Below are 19,394 nucleotides of genomic sequence, written 5' to 3'. Positions count from 1 at the left end.
GCCTGGAGCATCCATGCTTCCTGCCTCCGTTTCCTTTCTGCCTGCTTCTTCCTAACCATCACCTCCAGCCCTGGCCCATTGCCTGACCCCTCGCTTGGATCCCCCTTCCCAGGACAGCCCCTCGCAGGTCACCCAGAGTTTGGGGTCTCAGCCTCTCTGCTGCAGGCCTGGGTCCCCTGCCCCGCCTGCCCCAGCCTCCGCCTATACAGCTGTCCGCAGGCGCCCGGCCTGGAACCCCCGGGGTCTCCCGGTGCGCCTGGACCAGCCCCTCTGCTGACCTTCCGCCCTCTCCCGGCTGAGCCCCCAAAGGGTCATTTCTCTTCAGGCAGTCCCCTGACCCCGTCCGTCCTCAGCCTGACTCTTTGGGATCTTCCTACAGCAGAGAGGAAGCACCTGCCTCCCAGACCATCGTCTGGAGGCTCAAGTCTGTGGCGTTGGAGGCTCTCGTCCCCGTGTCCTCCCCCGCTGTCCACGCCCCGTCCCCGCGTCCTCGTCCCTGACCCCAACCCGGTGTCTGCAGCCTCTTCTCTCACAGCCTCACCCTGGAGCACATCACAGGGGCCTTGGCCGCTCCTGCCCCCCCATCCTTGTTCCCTCCCCGTCCTTCTGCTGTGAGATCTACTCACCAGTCTGTCTCCCAGCCACCTTCCCAGGCCCTGCGCTCCCCAGACCTCCCATCAACCCCAGCCTGTTACCTGTTGGACTCTGCACCAGACGCTGGGGGATGACAGAAACGCGAGCACTTTGACCCCGGGGACCCTAAAGCTGAGGCTGCCGATGCCACCTGCTGAGGTTTCCAGGCCCCAGTGGGCCTGGGGTCCTGGAGGGGCCCAGCGCCCTCTGCTGGTGGAGATGGGTCCTCCTGCCCCCAGCCAGGTCTGGGGGACATGGTCTCACCCCCAGTGGACTCTGTGCAGGCACAAAGCTCATAGTGGGGCCTCACCGGCTCCAGGTATGTGGCAAGCAGATGAGATGGACAGATCCCCAGATCTTCAAAGACAAATTTTCAGAACACTATTTTGGATGAACCGCTGTGAGAAGTTGGTCAGATCACCAGATGTGAGGTTGCAGGAGTGTTTGCTCGAAATGCTTCGGAGCCTCTCTGCCCACTGCCTGCCCCACGGCTTTGTCCCCACTCACACCCCTGACCTTCCGCTGAGCACGGACCTGCTCCCAGAGCTCTGGCCTCCGTGTTCCAGCTGGATTGGAACTTCCTGAGGAGACGCTGCCTTGGGGCGGATGTAGAGAGGGGCCAGGGCTTGCCTTTCACAGCGTGCTTCCTTTGCAGTGCTTCGCACAGCAGCTTAGGGGATGGTCCCTAGAACAAGTCCCTAGCCCAATCGAAACTGTCCTCTCAGCAAAGCGAGCTGGGTGCTCTGGAGGGCATCAGTGGCTCAGGCTTCCTCTGGGGCTTGGCCCTGGTGCCCACGGTACAGCTGACCCCAGCTGGTCACCAGCGGATGCAGTCCAGAGCTAGCATAAGTGCCCCAGTCTTGCCCTCATGAGCCAGGCTGCGCTCGTCCAGGTGTGGGTCAGGGAGCAGGTGCTTCCATGAGGACTTTTTAAAACACAAGTGCTCAGGACTAAAAACTTGAGGCTTCCTGGAAGCCCTTGGTTTCCTTCTAGAAACAGAGTCAGGACATGGGGAAGGGTCCGTCCTCCCTGGCAGGGCGGGGCTCTTGCACGTGGAAGTTCAGTGGGGAGGGGGCGTGGTGTGCTGGCCACAGGCTTGGGGCCAACGGCGCGGGTGAGCACACTCGGAGGCCGCCTGTCCCCGTGGAGAGAGGGTCCACGTGGTGCCTGGGTGCGAGCTGGTGCGGCGGGGGGTGGGGGAGGCTGTGAGTGAGAGGGAAGGAGGGTGCACTCCCCCCACCCCCACTTCACACCCAGGTGCGGACGTGGGTCGACCCCCTGCGATTGTGGTGAGTGACATGTGCTGTGATTCACTGTGCCCGGCGAACAGGCCTGGGAAACAGGCGCCAAGCGCGAGGCTGCGTGTTTTCTCAGCGCCACGGATAGCGCCCGGCGCGCACATGTGTGTGTATGTGTCTGTGTCTGTGCGTGTGTGTGTCTCTGTGGCTGTGTGTCTGTGTCTGTGTCCTGTGTGTGTGTGTCTGTGTCTGTGTGTGTGTCTCTGTGTGTGTCTGTGTGTCTGTGTCTGTGTCTGTCTGTCTGTCTGTGTATATGTGTGTGTCTGTGTCTGTCTGTGTGTGTGTCTCTGTGTGTGTCTGTGTGTCTGTGTCTGTGTCTGTCTGTCTGTCTGTGTATATGTGTGTGTCTGTGTCTGTCTGTGTGTGTGTCTCTGTGTGTGTCTGTGTGTGTCTCTGTGTGTCTGTGTCTGTGTCCTGTGTGTGTGTGTGTCTGTGTCTGTGTCTGTCTGTCTGTCTGTGTCTGTGTGTGTGTGTCTGTGTGTCTGTGTGTGTGTCTGTGTCTGTCTGTCTGTGTGTGTGTCTGTGTCTGTGTCCATGTGTCTCTGTCTCTGTGTGTCTGTGTGTCTGTGTGTGTCTGTGTCTGTCTGTCTATGTGTGTGTCTGCGTCTGTGTGTCTGTGTCTGTGTCTGTGTGTCTCTGTGTGTCTGTGTCTGTCTGTCTGTCTGTGTCTGTGTGTGTGTCTGTGTCTGTCTGTCTGTCTGTGTCTGTGTGTGTGTGTCTGTGTCTGTGTGTCTCTGTGTGTCTCTGTGTATATGTGTGTGTCTGTGTGTCTGTCTGTCTGTGTGTGTGTCTGTGTGTCTCTGTGTGTCTGTGTCTGTCTGTCTATGTGTGTGTCTGTGTATCTGTGTCTGTGTCTGTGTGTCTCTGTGTGTCTGTGTCTGTCTGTCTGTCTGTGTCTGTGTGTGTCTGTCTGTGTCTGTGTGTCTCTGTGTGTCTCTGTGTATATGAGTGTGTCTGTGTGTCTGTCTGTCTGTGTGTGTGTCTGTGTGTCTCTGTGTGTCTGTGTCTGTCTGTCTATGTGTGTGTCTGTGTCTGTGTGTCTGTGTCTGTGTGTCTCTGTGTGTCTGTGTCTGTCTGTCTGTCTGTGTCTGTGTGTGTGTCTGTGTGTGTCTGTGTGTCTGTGTGTCTCTGTGTGTCTGTGTCTGTGTGTCTCTGTGTGTCTCTGTGTATATGAGTGTGTCTGTTTGTCTGTCTGTCTGTGTGTGTGTCTGTGTGTCTCTGTGTGTCTGTGTCTGTCTGTCTATGTGTGTGTCTGTGTCTGTGTGTCTGTGTGTCTCTGTGTGTCTGTGTCTGTCTGTCTATGTGTGTGTCTGTGTCTGTGTGTCTGTGTCTGTGTCTGTGTGTCTCTGTGTGTCTGTGTCTGTCTGTCTGTCTGTGTCTGTGTGTGTGTGTCTGTGTCTGTGTGTCTCTGTGTGTCTCTGTGTATATGTGTGTGTCTGTGTGTCTGTCTGTGTGTGTGTCTGTGTGTCTCTGTGTGTCTGTGTCTGTCTGTCTATGTGTGTGTCTGTGTGTCTGTGTCTGTGTCTCTGTGTCTCTGTGTGTCTGTGTCTGTCTGTCTGTCTGTGTCTGTGTGTGTGTGTCTGTGTCTGTGTGTCTCTGTGTGTCTCTGTGTATATGAGTGTGTCTGTGTGTCTGTCTGTGTGTGTGTCTGTGTGTGTCTGTGTGTCTCTGTGTGTCTGTGTCTGTCTGTCTATGTGTGTGTCTGTGTCTGTGTGTCTGTGTCTGTGTGTCTCTGTGTGTCTGTGTCTGTCTGTCTGTCTGTGTGTGTGTCTGTGTCTGTGTGTGTCTGTGTGTCTCTGTGTATATGAGTGTGTCTGTGTGTCTGTCTGTGTGTGTGTCTGTGTGTCTCTGTGTGTCTGTGTGTCTCTGTGTGTCTGTGTCTGTCTGTCTATGTGTGTGTCTGTGTCTGTGTGTCTGTGTCTGTGTCTGTGTGTGTCTGCGTGTCTCTGTGTGTCTGTGTGTCTCTGTGTGTCTGTGTCTGTGTGTCTCTGTGTGTCTCTGTGTATATGAGTGTGTCTGTGTGTCTGTCTGTGTGTCTGTGTGTGTGTCTGTGTGTCTCTGTGTGTCTGTGTCTGTCTGTCTATGTGTGTGTCTGTGTCTGTGTGTCTGTGTCTGTTTGTCTCTGTGTGTCTGTGTCTGTCTGTCTGTCTGTGTGTGTGTCTGTGTGTCTCTGTGTCTCTGTGTGTCTGTGTCTGTGTGTCTCTGTGTGTCTCTGTGTATATGAGTGTGTCTGTTTGTCTGTCTGTCTGTGTCTGTGTGTGTGTCTGTGTGTCTCTGTGTCTCTGTGTCTCTGTGTGTCTGTGTCTGTCTGTCTATGTGTGTGTCTGTGTCTGTGTGTCTTTGTGTGTCTGTGTGTCTCTGTGTGTCTGTGTCTGTGTGTCTCTGTGTGTCTGTATGTGTCTGTGTCTCTGTGTATCTGTGTGTGTGTGTGTCTGTGTGTGTGTCTGTGTCCGTGTGTCTCTGTCTGTGTGTGTCTGTGTCTGTGTCCTGTCCTGCCTCAGCCCAGGGTGACGGCGCCCTCGGACGGCAGCCCCACTGTTCCTGAGATGTGGGCTCTGACCGCCCCTTCCTGTCCCAGCAGCTTCCTCACACCCATCCTGCCGCGCTCCACCCAGTACCCCTGTGTTGCAGATGATCCCCAAACCCAGCGAGCCGGCCCGGCAGCCCGAGAGCCACCCCGAGGAGACGGAGGAGGAGCTGCGGGAGCACCAGGCGCTCCTGGAGGAGCCCTTCCTGGACCGGCTCCCCGGGCAGAAGGAGGCCCACGCGCTGGCCGGGGTGCAGGTGAAGCAGGAGCCCATCGAGAGTGATGACGAGGAGGCGGAGCCCCCGCGGGAGGCGGAGCCCGGCCAGCGGCCGCCCACAGAGCAGGAGCTGCTCTTCAGACAGGTGCCCGCAGAGCGGGGAGGACAGGGAGCAGGGGGGTGAGCAGGGGCATCGTCCTCCACACCTGCCAGTCCAGGCCCTCAGCTTTCCCTGCTGATACAGGAGGCAGATGTGATGTGAGCTCTGCTTTGCAGGCATCACCCCCTGTGAGTACTTATGCACCTGCTTCTCAGCTAAACAGGCCCCAGACTCCCTAGGGATGGTTCCCCTTCAGGCCCAAAGGTGGCAGATTAACCCAAATCCGAATGCTGGTGGATTCAGCATAGAAGGGGAAGAAGGAAGTTGACTTAATCATTGATCAAGAAGGTTTGCAGCATCTGGTCAGAAGCCAGGACCTTTGGGGCCAAGAAGATACTACTGACCAGCCTGACAGATCCAGAAAAGCAGCCTGGTCCGGACACCCAGAGCCAGTGAGGTTCCCTGGCACTGACACACAGTTAACAAACTCCTAAGAGACTGATGAATATACCCGATGAATGATTCATTAACTTACAGTGAAGAGTAAAACGGCCCGGACAAGAAAACACTGGGACAGCCAGCTAGTGGGTCGAAACCCCGTGTTAGAGGCCTGAGTGCCCCCAGGGAGCGGTCTTGTTCCTGAGAAGCTGGGCCAGGGCATCCGAGGGGTGGAATCTAACATCTAACAGTATCCTTCATTAGTGGACCTCAGCACCTGGGGTGTGGAGCCCTGGCTCACCCAACCCTCCCCGTGGGCCTGGTGCTGGCCGCCCAGGCAGACTCCTCCTCCCCCGACAGCCCAGGGGTGCCTCCCCCACCGCCCCTGGGACAAGGCTGGCAGGTGACACCCGGGCTCAGCGCCTCGGTTTCCCGGGAGCCCCTCTTGGGTAGCAGGCCGGCCTTCTCCCCGGCCCCTGGAGCCAGTGCTAATGACAGCAAGGAGGTCAGGGCCGAAGAAGCCACTGTCCCTGCTGCAGTGTAGGCTCCTGCAGTGTGAGCCTGCCGGGCGGGGCTCGCTCCCGCCCCGGGGGCTTAGGTCAGGGCCTCGCTCGGTCCTGGAGGGGGTAGCCTCCTCTTATAACCGGAGTTCAGCGTGCTCTTACTGCGCTGGCGTGAAACTGAGAGGCAGTTTTTTAGGGCTGGTGTCTCGCCAGTAAGGTGGCCGGCATTCACTTAGGGGAGTTATCCTTGTGCTCAAAGCCCGAGGCGGTGATCAGAGGCGCTGGGCGTCTGTGTTCCCAGGAGAACCGCACCCAGAGCTCGTCTCGGGGGCCGCGGTGGCAGGCGCAGTGTCACCTTGAGACGGGCACCTGCTCCAGAGGCAGCAGGTGTGACGTCTGGAGAGGCCGCGGGAGGAAGCGCCTGCGGAGGGAGGCCCGAGGCGGGGGCTGCCTGCTCCTCACCCCCCTGCAGGGTGGGCTCCGAAGTAGGGTGTCCTGCCCTTCCCCCTCAGCCCTGCGGGGAGCAGAGCCTCCGGGTCCCCACAGAAGCAACCGTGCTCCCAGCAGGCGTCCCGCCACCTCTCCCCGGCTCCACCCGCCTCCCAGGGGTGCACGTCGGGGTCTGTCTGTCCCTCAGGGCTGTGGGCCCCACAAACCCTGCACCCCGCCTCCCCCTGGGCCTGGGCACAGCCTCTCTTGCCCGTCCAGCCCACAGCCCTGGGGGTCTTCCTGTGTGTGCTTCTCAGGGTCCAGAGGAAGGAAGCGGCGCTGGGGGGCCCTGCCCAGCTCAGCCGAGGGACCGCCGCTTCCCCGCTTCCCAGTCCGAGAGCATCACCTGGCCAAAGCCCTTGGCTTTGCAGACCTCCTGCTTTAGGGCCTTGTGGCATTCTCTTACAGCAGCCAGTTCTTCATGTGAAATGAAATTTGTATGAAAAACAATGCGTTTATCCTGTGTAACCCACCTGCTTTTACTCTGGTGATCTTGGCTGCAGTGTGGTCCTGGAGATGGCCCTCTGGGTGCAAGCCTCAGAGAGGTGCCCCCACACCCCCTCCAGCCCTGACGCCCCGTGTGCTGGGCCCTGGGCTTCTCTGCCTCAGCAGCCTTTCTGTCCCGGCCCGAGGACGTGGGAGACCAGGAGAGGCAGGGCGTGGGAGTGCAGAAGAAGTAGCATTTCCCTCCGTGACGTGCTTCTCACCCACGTTCCTGGCACACAGACCGGGCGCTCCTGGGCTAAACCGGACCCGCCCTGAGTCCCTGCCTTCACAGCCCCAAGTCCACCTCCCCCCAGCACCCTCTGCCTGGGTACTGCCTCTCTGTCCCCCCAGGTGCCTCCTCCTCAGGGAGCCCTCCACGACCCCTTGTCAGCTCTGAGCGGGCTCATCGGGGCCTTTCTGCTGAAGGTCTGTCACCCCGCGGGGATGTCCAGACTCATCAGCAGGGCCCAAGGCCGCCACCTCGCTGACCGCCCTCCTAGACCCAAGGGCAGGCTTCTCTCCAGCAGCCTGGCACGGGGCTCTGCACTGGGAGCCCGGGGGCGGTGGGGTGGAGGATCTGGGAGAGAGGGGGCCCCGTAGCCCTGCCGCCAGGGACGGGAGATGCCAGGAAGCAACAGAGCGGCCCCTTTCCTCTGCCCCCAGCAAGCCCTGCTCCTGGAGCAGCAGCGGATCCACCAGCTGAGGAACTATCAGGCGTCCATGGAGGCCGCCGGCATCCCCGTGTCCTTCGGCGGGCACCGGCCCCTGTCCCGAGCGCAGTCCTCCCCGGCGGCCGCCACCTTCCCCATGTCCGTGCAGGAGCCCCCAGCCAAGCCAAGGTTCACCACAGGTACCGTGGGGAGGGCTGTGGGGGGCCGGGGGAGGGAGCTGCGGCTGCAGACGCGGGGCCTGCCTGGCCGGAGAGTGAAGCTCAGGCTGGGCGAGGCTCCCGGGTCATGCCCAGCCTCACACCCATCGGACCTTCTGCCCGAGGCTCAGCCCCAGGCTGGGGGCGCCAGACGGAGAGAGATCACCGGGGGTCTGTCCTGGCCCAGAAGCCCACCTCCTCGTTCTCAGAGCAGCACGGCCTCAGAGAACCGCCCATCCCTGGGCCCGCACCCACCAGGCAGCTTCCTGCCCGGGGTTGGCAGGGTAGCGACCTTGCCCTCCTTCATCCGTCCTGTCCTTGGGCTGAGCCTCCACCCGGGGCCCTGCCTGTGAGGCCCAGGCAATGCCTGGAGAGTGCAGCTCCAGTGGGCGCAGGGCACAGCCAGCCCCAGACGCTCGCTCTCCACTCCTGGACGGCCCTGGGCGCTGCTCCTGTCTGTGCGCTCGGCGCACCCCCACCCACAGCCTCCCAACCCCGCAGAAATCTGCGGGCAGGACTCTCTCCGCCTGAAAGCGTTCCCCGGGAGTCAGGGCTGAGGTCTGCAGCCGAGCACAGCGTCCACCGGGGTCTAAGGCGCGGGACTGGCTGTCTGAGCCAAGGGGCTCCAGGTCGGCCCCTACCACCGGCCCCCCCCGGCCCCGCCTGGGACGGGAGGGCCCCCAGGACAGCGCCCCATCCTGTCCTCTGCTAACGCGTCGGGTGTTTCTTCCCGAGGACACACTCAGGACAGGTTATCTAAATGCAGTTCCAGTTCATGCCGCTCCATCAGTTCTCACGGAACGCCCTGTTTCTCTGCACGCTGTAATGTGCAAAAGTGGCCACGTTCTCGTCAGATTTTGGAAGGATACTGATCATGTTTGGAGAAGAGTTCCATAGTCAGTTTCCAGAAGTCAAATTTCTGCTTTTCAGAAGGGAAACCAGAGAACTGCAAGGTGTCACAAGGAGAGTCAGCAGGTGACTCTGAAGAGTGAGTCCTTGGAGTCGGCTGAGCTGGGCCCGTGCTTAGAAGGCACAGCTCAGACGACCCCAGGAACCCAGTGGGGACGCTCCCACATTGCGTGTGCCCCCTGGGTGCCCGGGGGTCCCCACGAGGGAGCCTGCGGGCAACATGATGTCACCAGGAGCGTCCTGGCCGGCGAGCCCCGCTCTGTCGCTGTTCCCTAGTTTGTCTTCATTATTCCTTTTTGAAAAACTTACAAAACAGTGCACATTCCTCATAAGAAAGCACACACAACGGAAACCCTGAGAAGTTGGCAGGTGGCCCTGACCCCACCCCTGGGGGGGCCGTGGTCAGCGTAAGGCCTCGTGTCTAGGGTTGTGTCTGTGCGTAGCCAGACAGACAGGCAGACACGGACACGGTGCATTTCACGAAGCCGGGACCCTGCGGGGCCCGCGCTGCCGTGGGCCACTCTGGGCCTCTTCCCGCGTCCACACACATCTGCCCGGTGTCCTTGCTGCTCCCCGCTCGCTCTGCGGCTGTTCCCCGTCTGAGAAAGGGGCGCGGGTGGCTTCACCTTGAAGTTCCCGCCCCGCACCCCGTGAGCAGCAGCACACGACTGTGTCGCCGTGATGCCGTCGGCTGGGCCGTGCCCTGGTGCTGACGGGCCTCTGGGCTGCCCACACACACGCACGCCTGCAGTCCCCGTGGACGGGCGTGTGCGTCTGTGTGGCCATTGGTCTGCTCCTGCCCGGCTGCTCTGCGGTCGGAAGGCCAAGCCCCACCTTCCCCCGCCCCACGGCGTCTAGGCTGATTTCAGATGTGATTTCAGACGCACTCGCGTCCCTGTGTGTGTGTGTGTGTGTGCGCACACAGGCGTGCGCTCCTCTCCAGCGGCTCTGCAAGCTTCCGCAGGCAGAGACTGAGCCTTCTGAGCCCAAGATCCTCGGATGGATGGATCTCAGTCCACAGGGGCAAACTACTCCATAGGCAGGGTCCCTGGCAGACTTGAGTTTGGGACCGAAATCTCCCCGGGGTCTGGGTCGGCCCATCCCTGTGATATGAGAGCCCTGAGCCCTGGGGACAGGGCTGCCTTTTCATTTCTTCCTCCCTCGCCGGCTCCCCCAGGTGTCAAGGACTCTGAGCGTTGGGCGAGTGCCCTGAGTAGGGGCTCAGCTCCCCTGGCAGGGGGACCAGCTGCCGGGGACCCCAAGGGCTCCTCTGATCGCGGCCACCTCTGCCTCCTCTGCTGCAGGCCTCGTGTACGACACGCTGATGCTGAAGCACCAGTGCACCTGCGGGAATACCAACAGCCACCCGGAGCACGCCGGGCGCATCCAGAGCATCTGGTCGCGGCTGCAGGAGACCGGCCTGCGAGGCAAATGTGAGGTGAGGCCAGCCCTGTGGGCATCGCGAGCCTGGGTGTGAGTGTGAGGACCTGGGGTGTATGGGGCCCCTGCGGGGAGCCAGGGTGAGTGGGACGACCTGCGGGACACAGGGGTCCCTGCAGGGAGCCAGGGTGAGTGTGACGACCTGGGGGACACGGGGTCCCTGCGGGGAGCCGGGGTGAGTGTGTGATGACCTGGGGGACACGGGGCCCCTGCGGGGAGCCAGGGTGAGTGTGTGATGACCTGGGGGACACGGGGTCCCTGCGGGGAGCCAGGGTGAGTGTGTGATGACCTGGGGGACACGGGGTCCCTGCGGGGAGCCGGGATGTGTGTGTGATGACCTGGGGGACACGGGGTCCCTGCGGGGAGCCACGGTGAGTGTGTGATGACCTGGGAGGTGAGACACCAGGCTCCTGCACAAGCAGACACACAGGCCTGCCCTCTGGAGGAACCCAAGGGGCCCTTCCCCGGCCCCCTCTCGCACACTTCCCTTCCTGGTCATTCTCTGGGAATGACGCCCCTCGCCAGGCTCCCTGTCATCGCCCAGGACACACAGCCAGGCCATCCCAGGGCCTCTGCCATGGGATGGGATCTGGTGACCCTGATCTGGAGGAAGACCGTCGTTTCTCTTGGCTCTTCATCGAAGGTTCTCTTCCTTGAGTTTTTGAGAAAGCTCCTCTCAGGGTGTGGGTAGAGCCTGAGGCCTGCAGGGCGGGGGCGGTACACAGACCGGTCAGTCTGCCTGGAATTCGGTCCCCACCTCTGCACCCCTGAGCATCGGGTCCTAGAGGACTGGTCTGCTGAAGGACCCTGTGAGGTCCCTCCACCCTTCTGATGCAGCAGTGGCCACCATAAGGGACTTGCGGTCTGGGGCAGGGAGTCAGGGTAGAAGGGCGTCTGTGCACAAGCAGGGGAGCTCCAGGCTGTGGGTGCCATAGCGCTGTCATCTGTGGAGCAGGCAGGTGACACCACCTCCCGGGAGCCCTCCAGGATGATGGGGCCTGGCCCCTCGTGTGCCCACCCACTGGGGACCTGCTGTGTCCCCCACACCGTGAATCCCACGAAGCCAGGGATAGAGTGCCGGCAGGGGGGTGCTGCCCTGCAGAGCGACCCTGGAAAGCCCAGGCCTATGGCTGAGCAGAACCATTCCGTCCATCCTTCAGAGCCCAGCGCCACCTGGAGGGCATGGTCAGAGCCCCGCTCCCCATCTGCCCCTCCCTCAGGACGGTGTTGAGGAGCTGAGGTCAATCCGTCTCTGGTGACCCCACATCTTTGCCCGCTTATGGCGACCTATGAACTCTGGAGGAGAAAGCTGGAGGTCTGGGCCCAGAATCTGGCCCGGGAGCCCCTCTGGAGGGAGGATGGGGACCCTGGGCAGCCGGGCTGGAGCAGCCGCACCTGCTTCCCGACGCGGTGAGGCCGCACCACTGGGGGGCAGCATCGCCCCGGCGGACGCGGCCTCCTCCAGAGGACCCCGGCCCGCCCCTCCTCCCAGGCGCTGCTCACAGGACGGTCCCCTCAGGCCAGCGGCCACCACGGTAGTTTCAAGGCAGGAGCTAGGAGATGGGGGCGAGGAGAGCAGTGCTGAGGGCTGGCCCAGATGGCCACAGGGGTCCCCACACCCAGGAGCGGGGCCTGCGGGACAGGCTGAGGGGACGGACCCGGGATGAAGAGACACAGGCGGAAGGGACGGACCCGGGGTGAGGGACGCAGGCTGAGGGGCCGGACCCGGGGTGAGGGACGCAGGCTGAGGGGACGGACCCGGGATGAAGAGACACAGGCGGAAGGGACGGACCCGGGGTGAGGGACGCAGGGTGAGGGACACAGGCTGAGGGGCCGGACCCGGGGTGAGGGACGCAGGCTGAGGGGCCGGACCCGGGATGAAGAGACACAGGCGGAGGGGCCGGACCCGGGGTGAGGGACGCAGGCTGAGGGGCCGGACCCGGGATGAAGAGGCACAGGCTGAGGGGCCGGACCCGGGGTGAGGGACGCAGGCGGAGGGGCCGGACCCGGGATGAAGAGGCACAGGCTGAGGGGACGGACCCGGGGCGAGGGACACAGGCGGAGGGGCCGGACCCGGGGTGAAGAGACACAGGCTGAGGGGCCGGACCCGGGGTGAGGGACACAGGCTGAGGGGCCGGACCCGGGATGAAGAGACACAGGCGGAGGGGCCGGACCCGGGATGAAGAGGCACAGGCTGAGGGGCCGGACCCGGGATGAAGAGGCACAGGCTGAGGGGACGGACCCGGGGTGAGGGACACAGGCTGAGGGGCCGGACCCGGGATGAAGAGGCACAGGCTGAGGGGACGGACCCGGGGTGAGGGACACAGGCTGAGGGGCCGGACCCGGGGTGAGGGACACAGGCGGAGGGGCCGGACCCGGGGTGAGGGACGCAGGCGGAGGGGCCGGACCCGGGATGAAGAGGCACAGGCTGAGGGGACGGACCCGGGGCGAGGGACACAGGCGGAGGGGCCGGACCCGGGGTGAAGAGACACAGGCTGAGGGGCCGGACCCGGGGTGAGGGACACAGGCTGAGGGGCCGGACCCGGGATGAAGAGACACAGGCGGAGGGGCCGGACCCGGGATGAAGAGGCACAGGCTGAGGGGCCGGACCCGGGATGAAGAGGCACAGGCTGAGGGGCCGGACCCGGGGTGAGGGACACAGGCTGAGGGGCCGGACCCGGGGTGAGGGACGCAGGCTGAGGGGCCGGACCCGGGGTGAGGGACACAGGCTGAGGGGCCGGACCCGGGGTGAGGGACGCAGGCTGAGGGGCCGGACCCGGGATGAAGAGACACAGGCGGAGGGGCCGGACCCGGGGTGAGGGACGCAGGCGGAGGGGCCGGACCCGGGATGAAGAGGCACAGGCTGAGGGGACGGACCCGGGGCGAGGGACACAGGCGGAGGGGCCGGACCCGGGGTGAAGAGACACAGGCTGAGGGGCCGGACCCGGGGTGAGGGACACAGGCTGAGGGGCCGGACCCGGGGTGAGGGACACAGGCTGAGGGGCCGGACCCGGGATGAAGAGACACAGGCGGAAGGGACGGACCCGGGATGAAGAGGCACAGGCTGAGGGGACGGACCCGGGGCGAGGGACACAGGCGGAGGGGCCGGACCCGGGGTGAAGAGACACAGGCTGAGGGGCCGGACCCGGGGTGAGGGACACAGGCTGAGGGGCCGGACCCGGGATGAAGAGACACAGGCTGAGGGGCCGGACCTGGGATGAAGAGACACAGGCTGAGGGGCCGGACCCGGGATGAAGAGGCACAGGCTGAGGGGACGGACCCGGGGTGAGGGACACAGGCTGAGGGGCCGGACCCGGGATGAAGAGGCACAGGCTGAGGGGACGGACCCGGGGTGAGGGACACAGGCGGAGGGGCCGGACCCGGGATGAAGAGACACAGGCTGAGGGGACGGACCCGGGATGAAGAGACACAGGCTGAGGGGACGGACCCGGGGTGAAGAGGTGCTTCCACGCAGCATAATGATCGGAGGCCAGGCCCCCCCTCAGATCACTTGGGAGCACTCACTGTGCAGGGCACCTCCCGGTCCAGAGGACACGGCTGTGGGACTGGCCCCGAGGGAGGGGAGGTTAGGGGACTGGCAGTGCCATGACTTCCTGAGGCCCCCAAGCCTCCCAGCCAGCACCCCCTCTCCATGGGTGGGCTCCCCTCTTTGAGCCACTGTGGTGTGGAATGTCATGGTGTGGGTGGGTCAGCTTTCCTGCCACATTGTACCCCTTCACACTGGAAGCCAGGCCGGGAAAGTCTTGGCCACAGCCAGCTCGTCTCGGGCTCCCTGTGCTTGGCCCCTGGTCAGCAGGCAGGCGTCTCTGAGAGTCTGTCGTACTGTTAGGAACGGTTCCCAGGGGAGCGCAGCTCCTGGCCCGCCCCTGCACTGGGTGCGTCTGGCCCAGCGAGCCCAAGACCGGCCCCTGCACCCCGGAGTCCAGTCGGCTCCCCCTGCATTACCCCGACTCTCAGAAAGTGTAAGGTGTCAACCAGAATCTTGCTTCACAAACCAGCCTCCTTCTAAAACATTAGGTAAACATAGCTCAACTCAAGAACAGTGATGTTCATGGTAATTTCTGGGGAACATCTGAAAATAGCCAAAATGTGAGGAATTTCCAAAGTGAAGAAGCATGCAGACGGACACAGCCCAGGGTGTCAGGCTGGTTATGGGCCACCTTCCCCTCCAGGAAGGCTCTTGATACCCGGAGTGCTGGGCTCTGGCCTCGTGAGAGCTGAGCGCAGCCCCATGCGCGAGGTGGCTCCCTTCTATTTTAAGACCAGACCCCGGCAGTTGGAAAGCAAAATAACAATTTGGTGCCAAATCATTGACGTGACAGTGAAGGCTAAAGCGTTGAAGACTGGAATTATCTTTTTTTTTTTCTAAAACGTCTTTCTAAGTTCTAATTAAAGTATAAGCCCTCTAAAATATTTCCCAAATATTTTTCAAATATCGTGTGGGGTGGTGTTTGCTTTTGATTTCGCCAACAACCAAATAACACTGTGCTCGTGCCCACATGAAACCCTCCTCCGTCTCGGGTGCTGGTTTGCTGCTGCGGCTGACTGTGCCGGCCTCCCGTCCCCTTCTGTCCCGCAGTGCATCCGCGGACGCAAGGCCACGCTGGAGGAGCTGCAGACGGTGCACTCGGAGACGCACGCCCTGCTCTACGGCACGAACCCCCTCAACAGGCAGAAACTGGACAGTAAGAAACTTCTAGGTATTTCAAGGCCTTCTTTACCTTTACCGCGAGGCTGCTCCTGGCCCTGCCTGCTCCTGAGGCCCCACCGTCCCACCCTCGGGGCCCTGGCCGGCGGCCAAGTGTCACCCGCCGGGCTGTGAATGGGCGGCAGGGGCAGAGACGACTCTTCTCCGTGGTGCCCGGGCCAGGCTCTCAGGTGAGGGTCCGGGGAGGAACCCGCCCTCAGCACTCATGTGGGCAGTTGGCTTCTTGCTTTGGGTCTGGCGTGTCGGGGAGCAAGCGGGCTGAGCACCGCTGGTTTTGCAGAATCTCGACTAGCTGAGTTGTGATGGGCGAGGCTGGTCGGGGCCCATAGCCACCACCTGGCCACCCCTTTCTGGACCTGGAGTCCACCTGGGGACGCTCATCCAGGCTCCCAGGGGGACGGTGGCGGCCTGAGCCTTTCCCGGGGGCCAGAGGCTTCGTCTGGAGCAGGCAGCGCCCCTGATAAAGTGGCAGGATCTGGGCCTGACAGAAAGAACTCCTTACCCCTTGGGAGGTGGTCAGGGTCCCCCATAAGGCAGGTGGGGCTGACAGATGGGGTCCCCAGGCTGGCAGGGGCAGAGCCCCCCATCAGAACCCTTCCTGGACAATTTCCGCCCCCCACCCCACCACCACTTCCCAACCACCTTGAGCCGGGACAGTCACCAACCCTGGGTTTCCCTGCCCGTCCCAGACCCCTGAGGCGAGAAGCACCTCGGGGTGCCTCCCTGAGCCATGGCAGGCAGAGGGGTCCTGGAACCAGACCCTGGGGTCCCGCTGGGGTGGGGGCAGATGGGCCGTGCCCTAATCTGCTCTCATTTCCGGGGCGGACGTGGAGAGGGTCGGCCCTGTGCCTGGCCCTCACTGCATGTGTGCCATCCCCCACCAGGGACCCTGCGGTGCGGCCCCACACCTCCTCGTGTGCCCACGGGCCCCTTCACCTCCGTGCACACGAGGGGCACGTCTTTCCTGCTGGGCACCTTGTAGGTACTGAGCCCTTGGAAAGCACAGAGCTGGAGGCGGGGTGCAAGAGGAAACGTGCTCGGGCCCGGGCAGGGGACCGTGTGCGGTGACTGGGCTGTTAGACATCAGAATCCACCACACCTGGGAGACGGGGAGGGGGCTAGAGGTGCAGAGCTGGACGGCAGGTGCCAGGAAGTAGGTCCGGAGCTGGCCCTGGGGACAGACACCCCCACCTCCACTCGCTGACTCAGATAGCCGAGTGACAGGGACTGCAGAGACCCTGGCCCCGAGATGCAGGGCAGACAGGGCTCAGGATCAGGCCACAGGGCCTGAGAGGTCTCCATCGCGTCCCCTTGGCAGCCCCGTAGCCCAAGACAGGCAGGCAGGGGGCCCCTGGGCTGGGACAGACTCAGCCCCAGAGGAGGTGAGGCTGCCAGCCCCCCCTCCCTCCGTCCTGCGCTCCCGGCAGAGATGGGGACCTCCTTCAGGGTCCATCTGCCCAGAGGGAGCTGACAGCAGGGCACCCAACACACGGCGCCCTGAGGTCCTCCACAGTGGTGTTGACGGCGCCTGCGCCTGCCGTGTTCCCGGACCTTCCACCAGCTTCACACCCTCACCCTCGGCCAGAGCAGAAGGTCAGGGGCTGCGAGTACCTGGGAAGGTGCTCACCGCTCGGAGGCCAGACTTCTGGGAATTGCCATGGAAGCCAAGACTGGACTTAAATCCTTGGAGAGGAGGCACCATGTCTACAGAACACGAGCAAAGACAAGCGAACAGGAGAAAAATAAAAACATTCGGGGGGAGTAACGTGAAACGTGGTCTCGGAAATTGAGTTCTGGGCTAGACGGACAGGGAGTCGAGGAACGTGACCAGAGCTGGACACCAGGAAGCCGGAGAGGAGAAGGAAATCTGAGGAGCATCCCTAGTGCGCGAGCCCGGGAGCTTCCGGAGGACGTGGCGAGGAACGGCGAGCACGGGGTCCACACGAGGGTCCCAGGGTGGGAGGACCAGCCACCAGCCACGAGGACCCTGCAGGGGGCACCCTGGGAAATCTCAGAGCACGGGAAGCAGACGTGAGCGTGCTGCCACCTACCAGGGAGAGGACCAGGGCTGCTGGGAGCCAGGACGACGTCGGGCCACGCAGCTGCAGGGCAAGGCCTGGCCAGCTCCGGGGAAGTTTCCTCCCAGTCTGAAGTCTCCAGCCAGCCAGGCTCGGGCACGTTGTCCAGACACGCCCCTTGCCCCAGGACTGGACTTGTGAGTTCAGGGTGCCAGCGTGGTGGGTGAGGGCCTCTGCCTCGTTCACGGCCAGTGCCGCCTCACGGTGGGAGGGGTGGGGGGCTCTCTTCATGAAGGGCGCTGACCCCATTCATGAGGGCTCTGTCTTCACGGCTTAAAGCTGCTGCCGAAGGCCCCACCTCCCAGCATCACACTAGGGTCAAAGTTTTTGACTTGTGAATCTGGGGACACATACACTGAAGCCAGACCAATCACAGAGGCCAGCTCCGGAGGATGATGCTACTCCGTTGGGTTTTCCACAGCTCAGCCACATGGTTTAGGATACCACACAAGAGACCAGAAGGAGCCGTGTGGGTTCACTCGGCCCGAAGCTGGGGAGGGCCCTGGTCCCCGTGGAGGGAGGCCCTGCTGTTCCCCACCTCGGCTGAGGCCATGGGCAGTGCAGACTGGACACAGGCCCTCCAGTGTGGACAGTGTCCTCCACTCGGCCCCCGAAGCACATCTGTGTCCTCTGAGCTTGGGAGGGGATGTTAGGGGTGTCCAGGCCCCACACCCAGAGTCATGGGGGGACGGGAGGGCAGGGTGGTCCAAGCTGGCTGCTCCCAGGAAGGGGAGGACAGGGGACACCGAGGAGCCCAGAGACCAGCCTGTGGCACTGGAAGGGGCGTGGATACAGGCCAAAACGTCTAGAAATGAGACGGCACCAGCTGGGGGCCCAGAGGAGAGGGCCTGGCCTGCGGATGGGTGGGGCTTGGTGGGAAGGAGCCCCCAAGGACAAGGACGATGCAATTGGGGGACAAGGAGAGTGGCCACGGAGGGAGACGCAGGGCCGGCCAAGTGCAAGGCCTGCAGCCTGGCCCCGGATCCTCCGGGCAGCTCAGCTCCTTCCCGCGTGGAGCCCCGCTCCTGGAACGCTCTCCAGCACAGGTGGGGCCGCCCGTGGGTCCCATGACAGCACTGGGCTGCACACGCAGTCCCAGCAACCCCCACTTCTGCAGGGCCTCAGGCCGGAGAGTGGTCAGAATACCCCTGAACACACTGCACAACCGCCAAGCCCACTCATGTCCCTTTCCGACCAGCACGGGTCTTCCCAGCTCACCCTGATGCTCCACGTCCACCCTGTTGGTCAGCCCACCCCTTTTGCATGCCCATCTGCCAGGCACGTGACTCTTGAGGGACAGGAGACAGGGTGATGGGGGACGGTCCCCATGCAGGGGTGCAGGTGGACTCAAGTCCCCCACCAGGAGGATGGCTGAGGTTTTCAAACTGCTTCCAAAGTTTAAGGCAGGTGATCAGAAATGAGACAGACGCCAGAACTGGGGTCACTAGGGAAGAGTAAACGGTGGGTGAGCAGGGAGCTGTCGCTTCCCACCCGCTGAGCCAGGCCCGTCCCCATGGGGGCCGTCCTCGGTACATCAGTATCGTTCTACCTGGAAGCCCCTCTGCTGCCGTGGTGTCTTTGCTGAAATGTTCCTCCGTCATCTCAGAGCCCACTCCCCGCCCTAGGCAGCTGTGTGAGCGTGCTTAGTGTTTCTTTTATGAGCCAAGGGCACTGTCACACACACACATTGTGTGTGTTCTGTTTACATTAATGACAGTACAGCCCATTCTGTTTCCTCTTTCTACTGAGCTCTGTGTTGTGAATTGCACTCGCGTGGCTGTGAGCTCTGTGTTGTGAAGTGTGCTCTCGTGGCCGTGAGCTCGGTGTTGTGACGTGTGGTCGCGTAGCTGTGAGCTCTGTCTTGTGTGCCCGTGTGGCCTTGAGTTCTGTGTTGTGACGTGCGCTTGCATGGCCGTGAGCTCTTGTGTTGTGACGTGTGCTCACGTGGCTGTGAGCTGGTTGTTGTGAAGTGTGGTCGCGTGGCCGTGAGCTCTGTGTTGTGATGTGTGCTTGCATGGCCGTGAGCTCTTGTGTTGTGACGTGTGCTCGCATGGCTGTGAGCTGGGTGTTGTGAAGTGTGGTCGCGTGGCCGTGAGCTCTGTCTTGTGTGCCCGTGTGGCCGTGAGCTCTGTGTTGTGAAGTGTGCTCTCGTGGCCGTGAGCTTGGTGTTGTGACGTGTGGTCGCGTAGCTGTGAGCTCTGTCTTGTGTGCCCGTGTGGCCTTGAGCTCTGTGTTGTGAAGTGCGCTCGCATGGCCGTGAGCTCGGTGTTGTGATGTGTGCTCACGTGGCTGTGAGGACATCTGGGCAGATAGCGTCTCACATCTTGAGACCTGTCTACATGTCTGGTGACTGTCCTGCCATCAGTACATCTTCCTGTGTATCCAGACCTGGTGGTGACTGGTGACCACCGATGATGGTAACGGAACCCCAACACTGCCCTGTGATCTCTCTGCCTCTTTCAGTTGAATCCGCACATTTCCAAGCCACGTGCAAAAAGACCTGTGTGGTTAGTGTGGTGCAGTGACGTGGCTTGGCCGGACTGATGTGGGCGGCAGACCCTGGAAGGAGCTGCCTGGTCACCACCTTCAAGGGTCCATCTTCTCACAGCAGCGAGCTGGGGAGGGAGCCTGGTCTGGCGGCCGAGGCGCAGGGGCACAGTAGGAGACGCAGCCGTGCCC

The 19,394-nt window shown here is 62.4% G+C and overlaps 1 protein-coding gene across 3 annotated transcripts in view; it reads left to right on the top strand.

Moving 5' to 3' along the window:
- HDAC4 (histone deacetylase 4) overlaps positions 1-19,394 on the top strand; it is a 294,013-nt gene that overhangs the window by 241,946 nt on the left and 32,673 nt on the right. For 2 of the 3 annotated variants that reach the window (XM_081491296.1, XM_081491298.1), the window contains 4 exons: positions 4,563-4,820; positions 7,355-7,541; positions 9,773-9,906; positions 14,509-14,629. In XM_081491296.1, the coding sequence (XP_081347422.1) occupies positions 4,563-4,820; positions 7,355-7,541; positions 9,773-9,906; positions 14,509-14,629 (700 nt within the window). The remainder of the gene's footprint in view (positions 1-4,562; positions 4,821-7,354; positions 7,542-9,772; positions 9,907-14,508; positions 14,630-19,394) is intronic. The other variant, XM_081491297.1, reaches the window with a different exon arrangement.

The sequence above is a fragment of the Giraffa tippelskirchi genome, chromosome 5, assembly GCF_054371585.1.
Source record: "Giraffa tippelskirchi isolate mGirTip1 chromosome 5, T2T-mGirTip1v1.2.pri, whole genome shotgun sequence".
NCBI classification, from domain to species: Eukaryota; Metazoa; Chordata; class Mammalia; order Artiodactyla; family Giraffidae; genus Giraffa; species Giraffa tippelskirchi.
The sequence above is the reverse complement of the archived record's forward strand: the minus strand, read 5'-3'. Positions and strand labels throughout refer to the sequence as shown.